The sequence below is a fragment of the Limulus polyphemus genome, unplaced genomic scaffold (assembly GCF_000517525.1).
Source record: "Limulus polyphemus unplaced genomic scaffold, Limulus_polyphemus-2.1.2 Scaffold6885, whole genome shotgun sequence".
Taxonomy (NCBI): Eukaryota; Metazoa; Arthropoda; class Merostomata; order Xiphosura; family Limulidae; genus Limulus; species Limulus polyphemus.
The window spans coordinates 20126-31434 of NW_013672495.1; the positions used below are offsets into that span (position 1 = coordinate 20126).

At 37.9% G+C, this 11309-nt stretch overlaps 1 protein-coding gene across 1 annotated transcript in view; it reads left to right on the top strand.

The window, feature by feature from the left end:
- LOC106474157 (poly(ADP-ribose) glycohydrolase ARH3-like) overlaps positions 1–9857 on the top strand; it is a 29311-nt gene extending 19454 nt beyond the window's left edge. The window contains 1 exon segment of the mRNA XM_013934847.2: positions 9583–9857. Coding sequence (XP_013790301.1) covers positions 9583–9792 — 210 coding nt within the window. The 3' untranslated portion in view covers positions 9793–9857.
- Positions 9858–11309: the final 1452 nt, after the last annotated feature.

Here is an 11309-nt window from a genome sequence, read left to right on the forward strand (position 1 = left end):
ACACATAACAGTTAATATTTCAATATTGTTTATTCTTCCTTAACTTACAACACTGTGACAATGATGTATAGACATTGTCAATTACTCCTTAACATGTACACATAACAGTTAATATTTCAATATTGTTTATTCTTCCTTAATTTACAACACTGTGACGATGATGTATAGACATTGTAAATTACTCCTTAACATGTACACATAACAGTTAATATTTCAATATTGTTTATTCTTCCTTAATTTACAACACTGTGACGATGATGTATAGACATTGTAAATTACTCCTTAACATGTACACATAACAGTTAATATTTCAATATTGTTTATTCTTCCTTAACTTACAACACTGTGACAATGATGTATAGACATTGTAAATTACTCCTTAACATTTCTACTTCATGATTAATGTTCTGTTATAGTTTCTTACTGCATAATATGTTCCTATGGTTGGTAGTATTTAGTTCTTGTCCAGTACTCCTTGAGAAGTCACACATAGACAACACTATTTTGTTGGAGTTTGTACTGCTTAGCATATTTACACTTGTTGGGTAAGGTTTTATCCCTGTTCATTGATACTTAACATATCCCCATTGTCTATGGTGATTAGATCTGGTTAATTACTACTTCATGTACAATTAGCAGATAGGGTTTAGACATACTTGTTTGCTCCATGCATTGTCATCCATAGTCAATGTTTAGATGGGACTACTTAGTTCTTAACATATACTCTTTTATAACTAATGTTTAGTCTTCTTTCCTTACTTCTTTACTTATATGTCTCGAAGATAGTGTTCAAACTTGGTTCTGAGTCTGTGCCCTTTCAGATGTATTCATAATCTGTTATGTTCTGGGGACACATTGTTATGGGCTGTCTTCTTGAAAGGACTGTGTCCTGCCCATGGATTGGATCCACACCCACTCATCTTCCATTGTTCTGCTTACTTATTGTTCCTCCTCTTTTTGTTACCTTGCTACCTCCTCTTTGCTAACTTCTTAATTTATTCTATTATATCTCCTGCACCTCATCCCTCAACCCTAGCTGCCTGTGCCTTCAGTCTGGTCTGTCCCATTGTTTTTTACTATACATGCCCTCCCCTCCATCTCCTCCTTCAGGTCTTTACTCAGTTTCAGGACATCCCTTAAGAGGTTCATTTGGCAGCACCTCGTAGTCTTCCCAACCTTGTTTCTATTACTACAATGCCCCAAGTCTCAGACCTGTCTTCACCTTTCCAACTTTCCATCTCTTTTGATCCACCCTCACACACTGCTCTTTCCTTGGGATATGACATTCCTTTATCATTGCATATGGGATTGTTCAGTCTACTTCCCTGATCATGTAGCTATCCCTTTGTCCCACTCCTGTTACCATTCTACCCCCATGTACCATTGCATGGGATGTACTTATCACCTTCGTCTCTTTGTCACCATTTACTTCATTATATTGTCACATATCCCTCCTCTTTCACAGGATAATTTTCTTGTGACCTGTAAGTCTTTTGGATTTTCGGCCGGCATTTCTTCCACCTTTCCTGGTGTCACAGCTTACCTTTTTTCTGCCTCTTTCATTCCTTCATTATCCACTGCCCGTTCCTACTTCTTGCCTGTTTGGATTATTATTGTGCTTACCAGGGTACCTACTGAACCTCTAGCTAATGTTTCTGCTCCTCTTGGACACATGGATTCTATTCCTCCTTGCCATTGATAGTTGTTGTACACATGTTTATGTACTTGTTTCTTCCCACTCTCTGATTACTTCTCTTACCTTCTATCCTTTCATAACTGGGACTCCTTCTCTACCCGGGACCTCTCTCCTTACCCTATTATGGATTGGATCTGCCAGCTCATACATCTAGTATATGCCCCTCTGATGGCAGATGTTTGTATGCTCTTTCAAGTCTACTTTCCAGCTTTACCCCCTTTATCTGGGCTGGCATGTTTGACTACCCCACAATCATTCATCTCACATTAAACTACCTCAACCATGTGGCTGCCTCATCTCCAATAGCTTACAGGCTTCCACCAATGGCCATTCTTCAATTCACACAGCACCTGTAATGGGTGTGTGTATTCATTTACTTATTCCTTCTTCTCCATCTTTCTACTTTTGGATCCAACTAGGTTGCTAGGGTTGCCTCACAGGGTATACGTACCCTAAATTCCACATAGGGCCAGGGTAATGGAAAGTACTCAGACTATGTGCCCTAGCCCAATCAGTGGCCACTTTAAGTTGTGGTTTTCTGCAAGACTACAGGAGTTCTACTTGTGGTAGTACTATAATATGTTCAATAGTCTGATCCAGACTTTATCTATTACATGAACTGTCGTGAAAAAAGCCAGTACCAGAGTTTTCCATGTATCTACTATTCTGGCTAGCATCTGCTGGTTTTTAAAAAATGAGGTTTTGTTGTCACCCATTGTTCTGTTTTCTTACCAGCAGGCACCTGATGGGAATCTGGGCATATTCTTTGGGACTCCCCTATGTGAATTCCCTCTCCCTCTTTGAGTGGAGCACAGGAGACCCTTGCCACTTATCAGCTTCCAATCACTGAGGTAGTGGACCATGGAAAATCCTCAGGGGTGTTTCCAGAGTGTAGTGTGGATCACTGCATTGCATATAGGTACATCAAATCTCCAAGTGGAATGTGGAAACATATCGCTATATCACACTTGTGAATCTGTCTGACTTTATCATACGTCCTACTCCCACAATGGCCTGTATCTGATGGCAGAGTATATGATATTATTAAGTATCCATACTAATTGTGTCCAATAAACCAATATGTCTACACTATGCCCTCCTCCCCCAACTTGCGAAGAGCCAGAATTTTCTGACAGTAGAAGAGCTGTGCACAGATACTTATCACAAGTGCCCTTTTCCCACAGCTGGTTTTGGTCCGTAGAGGCTGATGGTTGAGGAGTTGTGTACCCACAGTACAGTCTGAACGAGACCTAACGTTATTTCACATATTGGCCTTCTGACATCTGGTGTCCGAATACTCGGGCAGTCACGTACCTAATCTGCCCATCCATGCGACATCATGGAAGCCTTTTGCCTTTTTCAATCCTACTCACAGGCAAAGCACTGTGTACAGTTAATTAAAGAACACAGGGTCAGTCTTTACAGTTATAACCTGATTTTTCTCAAGAATACTGTGTAGAAGTACTAAAGAACAGACAGCAATCTTCACAGTTACAACCTGACTTCTGTTAAAAGTACTGTACATTAATAGTTTGGAACATGATTAGTCCTGACATTGCAATCTGGTCAGTCTTGGCAGCTTCAACCTGGATTATGTCAGAATTACCATACTTAAGTAGTTAAGAATAGATGGTCAGTCTTGACAGCTACAACCTGGCTTCTGTTAGAATTGCCATACTTAAGTTGTTAAGAATAGATGGTCAGTCTTGACAGCTACAACCTAGCTTCTGTTAGAATTGCCATACTTAAGTTGTTAAGAACAGATGGTCAGTCTTGACAGCTACAACCTGGCTTCTGTTAGAATTGCCATACTTAAGTTGTTAAGAACAGATGGCCAGTTTTGGTTTGGTAGCTTCAGTGGAAGAACTATACACTTGCTATGGAGGTTATGTAGCTACCAAAAGTATACTAAATATACTATCATATATTACAATTTGAATCTAAGTACTGTTGCAGATTAGTAAGATAATATTTATATTTTATGTAGGAAATAATGTATCAGCTTTGAAGTCTGTGCCGACAGCTGTGTATGCATTCCTGAAGAATTTAGAATACTCGAAATCAAGTGAGGTAAGAATTAAAGCTCATCATACACTGAGTAAGAATAAATAATAAGTAATCTACATCATAGACAGCATTGTTTTAGTGTTGTTTTGCTCTTTATTCTTAATTAATATAGTTCACTTATTACAATCTTTTGAGTTATCTGGAAAAAAACAATTGTCAGAATAAAATGAAGTTTTAATTCCTGAATGACAGTGGAATTTATTGCCAAACCTTATATTATGAAAAATTTTTCTTTGTATTTTCCATCATATTAAACCATTAAGTATTATATGGGCAAACTTCTGTCTCCTGCTGGTGCCCCTCTTCTTCCTTAGCCTTTCGAGCCTGGCCAGGCTGATGAGGATTTTGACTGTTTTTGTCCCCCCCCCCCCCAGAGTTTGTTGTGTCTTCCCAAACCCTACCTGAGGATTCTGTTTGGTCATCATTGGCTGTCTCTGATTTTATTTCTAAGGTATGTGATGTTTTGTCTATTGCTTCTATTTTTTACGACCCATGTCCTTCCCTATGACGTAACTCTGCCTCCCAACCTTATTTAGTTCTTCCCCCCATCCCCTGATATTCAGGTTCACGCTAAGCATTTTTCCTCCCAATTAGTTGATGGCGTTAGTCTCTTCCAATCAGTCCACCTTCACTTATCATAGGGTGGCCTGTCCATATCTGGACCAACAGTTATTGGTTTAAATTTTGCCTGTTTGGGGGGGTGGGACTCGTTTTTCTGTTCATCTTACCCATGCCCACTATTCCCTTCTTCATCTTACCATGACAAGTCTTTTGTGGTACCTCTCTTCGATCCATCTCTTGTCTGAGGCTCTTCACAGGAACCCTGAGGGGTTTGTAGGGATGTCTTCTCCCTCCTCACTTCCGTGGTAGTCCGTTTGTCATCTTCAGCTCTGGCCCTGGAAAAGCAGTTTATTTGTAATATATATTGGGACCTTTTGGGTCATGATACCATATTGTCATGGACCCGTCTCCTGTCTCTTTATCTACAGGACCTTCATATGGCTTTGTTTTTGAGACATCTCGTGTTTGACACGATCCTGGAGTCTTTGGATTTGAGGGTGGCTTCGGTTCAACAACAATCCACCTTTCTCATTTGGTGGCCCGTTTGTCCCAGTCACAGCCAAGCGTGACACTGATTCCTGTCTCCTGACCCTCCCCTTCCCAGTCCTTGCCTGTTCCTCCTTCCCATAGTGCCACTGTTTGTAATTTTTGCTAACAACGGTCCAGTGACTACCTGGGGGGTTTGGGTGCAGTGGGAGCCCTTTAATCTCCGGTGTTTGGGTTTACCGAGTTTTGTCAGAGGGATTTGTCATACCCTTTCTTACCCTTCCTCTCTTGTTCTGCACGTCTGTTTCCTTTCCTCCTCCTCAGGATCCCTTGTCTTGCAAGGCCTCCTCACACAACATGCTATCGAATCTGCTTCACTCGGTTTGTGGGGTTTTACTCCCACCTTTTTGTAGTTCCCAAAAAGACTGGAAAGTGGAGGCCAGTCATTGACCTGTCCCATCTCAATCGTTATGTTCACACCCCACGTTTCACCATGGAATCCTATCTTACTCTTCAGGGGGCTTTTTCTCTGGGTCTTTGGATGACTAAGATGGATGTCTCCAATGCTTATCTGCATATTCCCATATTGTAGTGTTTGCATCCTTATCTTTGGTTGTCCTTCATGGAGTGATGTACTAATTTTGTGCCTTACCCTTAGGGCTGGCTTCGGTGCTGTACATTTTCTGTTCGATGGTGGGAACCCTCTCTCTACATCTTCATGCCCTGGGGTTACGCTTTCACATTTACATGGATGACTGGCTTCTTCTTGCTCATTCTGAATGGGAGTTGGTCTGTCATACTCGTCAGCTCCTTCTCAAAGCTGCTCGGATAGGCTGGTTGATCAAATGGGAGAAGTACTCCCTTCATCCTACCCAGTACCTTGTTCATCTGGATGTTTTCTTCAACACCCATCTCACTCAGGCTCAACCTTCTCTTCTCTGGCTCTGTTCTATAGAACCGGCCATTCGAAATGCCCTGTCTGCTCCTTCACTTTCTGCTCACATGGTTCTATTGCTTTTTTGGGATGTGGTCTTCTATGACTCTTCTCATGTCCCTCAGCTGGGGGCTCCTATGTGATCCCTTCAGTGGGTCCTCAACAACCAATGGAACCTTGCTTTGGATCACTTGGATACTCCTATAACTCTTCCTTCCTACATTGTTGATGATCTCCAATGGTGGTTGGACAAGGCTCATACATCAGTGGTTGTTCTGCTTCCACATCTGCAGTCAGTTTTAGATCTGTTCATGGATGCCTCCCTTCTGGGCTGGGGTGCGTAGATTGATCACCAGGAGGCTTTGGGTCATTGGTCTGTTGGGGGAACATTCTCTTCATATCAACATCTTCAAACTTCGTACTGTTCATTGGGCTTTGGATCACTTTCTTTCATCTCCAGAGATTGCCTGGTCATGATTCATTCTGATAATTGGTGGCTCATATCAATCACCAAGGTGGCACCCGGCTGAGATCCCTGTCTTTCCTAACATTGGATCTTCTCTTTTGGGCCCACGATCATTACATTCATTTGATGGCGTGTCACATACCGGGTGCTTTCAACCTTGTGGCAGATCGTCTTTCCCAACACGACCGAGTTTACCCAACAAAGTGGTCCCTTCATCCCCTTGTTTTCTGGTGGCTTTATGATCGGTGAGGTATTCCTCATATCACTGCATTTGCCACTGCCCTCAATCACCAGTTGTCTTTGTTTTGGTCCCCAGTTCCCCATCATCGAGCTTTGGCTATAGATGCCTTCAGCCAGGATTGGTCGAACAAGTTCCTTTATGCTTACTCTCCTATCTGATTACTTCATCAGGTAGTCTCCCTCATCCATACCACTTTGTGCAAAGTCCTTCTGATTGCTCTTTACTAGCCTGCTCAACTATGGTTTCCTCGATTACTCCAGCTATAGTTGTTCCTTCCCATCCCTCTTTCTTTATTCTGCGAACTTCCTCGTCAACCCCAGTTGCTGGTTCTGCCTCCCACACTTCACATCCTCCATCTTCACGCCTGGCTTTTGTCTGGTCCCAGGCGAGGAGATTCGATTTCTCATGTCGGGTGGCATCTCATTTAGTTCATTCCATTCATTCTTCATCCATGGCTGTGTATCTGAGGAAATGGAATGTTTTTTGCACCTGGGCCCTGGCTCGGGGTATCTCAGCTTCTCATTCTACAGTTGCTAGTATCTTCGAGTTTCTTACATTGCTTTTTGAGAAGGAGTCTTCGGTCATCTTGGGTTGTCGGGCAGCCCTATCCCATACTATCCATTTTTCCTGTTACTGCAGGGTCTTTCTTTCTGGATCCATCGGCTGCCTAGGCATCTGGTACTTCTGGATTGGAACATTAACGTGGTACTCCATTCCCTTAATTTACCTTCTATTGCCTCGTACTCTTTGTTTCACGTATCCCTCAAGGCATATTTCCTTCTCCTCTTACCCTTCCTTAGATCATCTGATCTGTTTCATCTACAGAAGTATCCTTCAGATGCTTTCAAGGGGTACATTTGTTTTTCCCTGGCACAGGTCCCTCCTCCTTTTCAATGTGGGATTCTAGCTAATCTTCTGTGAGGAAAGAAGTACTGTATCGGAAGTTATAGTTTTCCTATACCTCTCACACTTCCCACAATCTTTCTGTGCTAAAGTCATCTGCCAAACTTTGAAATGATGTTCGGTAGTGGTGCATAGAGGAGGTCACATGTGTCACGTGATAGTAATGCTCTCCTATTGGTGGAGAGATGACGCATGAGAGACATGTTGGAATCTTTGATTCCAATGGGGGGAGTGTGGAAGGCTTGTGGCATGCGTTATAAAAAAGTTCACATATAGAGGGCAGCACAAAATGGGAAAAGCTAATCTTGTAAGTGGAGAGAAGTACCTATCAGAAATACGTTTTCAGTATGGGAAAATTATAACTTAGAAATGAAACCACCCCTAACATTTCTACTATATGCAATTCCCAATCTCCACCCAAACAAAAGAAATAAAATTATCTTAGATAGAACTACAAGCCCTACCTTAATATTTCTTACGTAGTTCATATTCCCAACCTCCTCCGCTTCTCATAAATGTATTCAAGTATAACATGGGAAAGCCGAGACAAGCCCAGCTACTTGAAGCTAGTCTTTCCGTCCCAGTATACTGAATAAAATTATAAATTTAATATAAGCTACTTAAAAGTAGCTAATGATCTCTAGTAACAAAAAAGGTTTATTTGTGTATTTATAAAAGTCATATGTAGAAACAGAGTTGGCTGTACCTGAAGCATTTAAATTATATAAACATTCCAAAACTGTAATGTTGTTTTTAATAATCCAAAAAGAATTATCCGGATTATTTGAAAACAGTGTTTTAATTTTTTTCATCCAGAATATTATTAAGAACAATAGATACAGATTTAGTAACTGTAGTTAAAGAATTAGACATATATATCTGAACGTAATGGGATTTTTATGCAATTTTGGAATTGCATATAAAAAAGAAGAAAAATCTGTTTGTATATTCAATTTTGTAACGGCTTTCTTTGTGTTAGTAATCATAGTATTTTATAAATGTACTTATATTATTAATTTTTTTAATTAAAATTTGTGCATATAATTTTTTACATATAAAGCCAAAATTACATCCTTTTATTTTATTTTTGAAGACATTGGAAGAAACATCGATTTTATATTGAGATAGATTTAAATTTCTTAATTTTAATATGGAACTGATGAAATATAATTTCCATACAAAAAAGAAACATGAAGGATAGTAAGATTTTTTACTTATTTTGATAATATAATTTTTCCAAATCTTTTGAGATTCACTTTTTTTTTAGTTTTTTTTTAAGATTCTGAATTTTGTGCCTTTCCCTAATATTGATTGTAATTCCTTGTCCTTGGTAATCTCTAAATTACCTGTAACTATATGATTGTGAAAACGGTCCTTAAAATCATTATTGTTACATTAACAAAGCAATTTTTCAATGAATTGTTTATAGTTGAAGATAAGAGTTCCTATAGGTTTATTATATTTAAAACTAGTTATAGACTGAACTGATTTAATGGAGAAAATGTTTTCCTGAACTCTTATAGATTAGGAAAGGTAGAGCTAAATCATTATATATGTTTAAAATCAAAAACTATACAAGATTTTTTCTTTACTAAAGGATTATTGTTTGTATTTTATTCCATTTTAATCTAAATTTAATTAAATCTATAATTAAACCCTTGATATCAATATGATTAAATTCAAAATGTAATATATATTTTGACAAATATCTAAGTTTTTGAAATAAAAGAATTTTTCATTATTTTTACTTTCACTCATACATTTATATTTTTATTGTTACAAATATTTATTTGAAACAGGTTTCTAATACAAATATTTTACTTAAAGCTTCAGCATTTTTATTTCGAAAATCTTGATTTAATCCATAAGGATAAAGAGTTTTTTCTTTCAAGATAAAGTATTCTTCTATTTCTGTTAACAGATTTTCATTATATATATTTTTTTCAGTATAGTAATTTTTACATTATTAAATAAATGTTTGTTAAAAGTATCTACGTCTTGCAGTAGATGTTGAAAATTGATGGTGGCCAGACCAGTTAAACATCTAGAACTAGTGCAAATAAACTTTTCATGAATTTGAGTAGCAGATTTAAATAGGCTATTAGTCAGTATATAAGTGGTAGAAAATTTCAAAAAACAGATTTCGTAGAATGAGATAGATGTTTGTATATTCAGAAAAAAATACACGCTAGTGATACTTTTTGTGAAAGAGTTATTCTTTCTTCCAGTATGAAAACCCATTTGTTAGAACTATGCATTTTTCCATATCCTTGGGAGGTGATACGGATACGATAGCCTCAATGGCAGGCAGCATAGCTGGAGCCTATTATGGAATAGATGGTATTCCAGAGTTAATACAGAACAACTGTGAGGACCTAAATGTGTCACTTCACCTGGCGGATGAACTTGTAAAGGTTGTTTCTCCAGTGGCTTCATAGAATTATACATTACTTTGATAATATGATTTTGTAGCTTCATTATTAAAGTTTTCTGCATATTTTTAGTTGTGGCTAAATTTCTGAAAATGGAGCAGTTTCATTTTTTATTATAAATGACTTAAGATTTATTATAATCAAATATACATCATACACCCTTATTGAAATCTGGCATGTTATCAAAATACTGAAGAACTTGGATAGTGTATCATGTTAGTGTTACACTTTCTAAGTGTACTTGTTTAAGAAAAGACTATTAAAGGAGACTAACACAACCCTCTAAAACTTGGATAGTGTATCATATTAGTGTTATACTTTCTAGGTGTACTTGTTTAAGAAAAGACTATAAAAGGAGACTAACACAACCCTCTAAAACTTGGATAGTGTATCATGTTAGTGTTATACTTTCTAAGTGTACTTGTTTAAGAAAAGACTATTAAAGGAGACTAACACAACCCTCTAAAACTTGGATAGTGTATCATGTTAGTGTTATACTTTCTAAGTGTACTTGTTTAAGAAAATACTATTAAAGGAGACTAATACAACCCTCTAAAACTTGGATAGTGTATCATGTTAGTGTTATACTTTCTAAGTGTACTTGTTTAAGAAAAGACTATTAAAGGAGACTAACACAACCCTCTAAAACTTGGATAGTGTATCATATTAGTGTTATACTTTCTATGTGTACTTGTGTACTCTACCAGTATGCCAAAGTCAACTGTGAGGAGAAACTGTAATTAGGCTAGATCTGAACTATAAAGTCCACAACTTCAGCAAGATTGGAAGTCAGAGAGGTAAATCTCGATGGTTTATCTCTAGATATTGAGTATTTAGAATCTAAGTTAGTAATCAGGCATTTAAGTTAAACAGTTAGTATAAAATTACACAGGGGAATTAAATACATGTTAGTAAATAATTAAATTTAAACTTAACAAGAGAAAAGCTAAACAAAAAATTAATTTAAGGACAATCATATATAAAGATGTTGGTTCAAACAAATGGGACGAAACTAAATTAAGTCACATCTCGAACAGCTGAGTCCTAATCAAATCTGTTACCTTGTTCATGTATAAAGATATTAGTCCTAAGTTGTAGGATGAAACTGAATTAAACAAGTAGTTTCTCATGCAGCTGAGTCCTAATCAAATCTGTCACCTTGTTCATGTATAAAGATGTTAGTCCTAAGTTGTAGGATGAAACTGAATTAAACAAGTAGTTTCTCATGCAGCTGAGTCCTAATCAAATCTGTCATCTTGTGCATTACTATTATTTAAAGAAGCAATATTTTAAGGCTGCTGTAATTTATACATGATTAGTTACACTGTGATTGGTTAAATTCCAAAGGTTAAACAGTATCATGTGCCCACTTTAGACAAAGAAGATTTGTTTGTTTTAGATAAAGCTACACAAGTGCTAACCACCCATAGACTGTGGAGCATGATTTTATGGTGATGGGACGTGTGCCATAGACTGCGGAGCATGATTTTGTGGTGATGGGACGTGTGCCATAGACTGTGGAG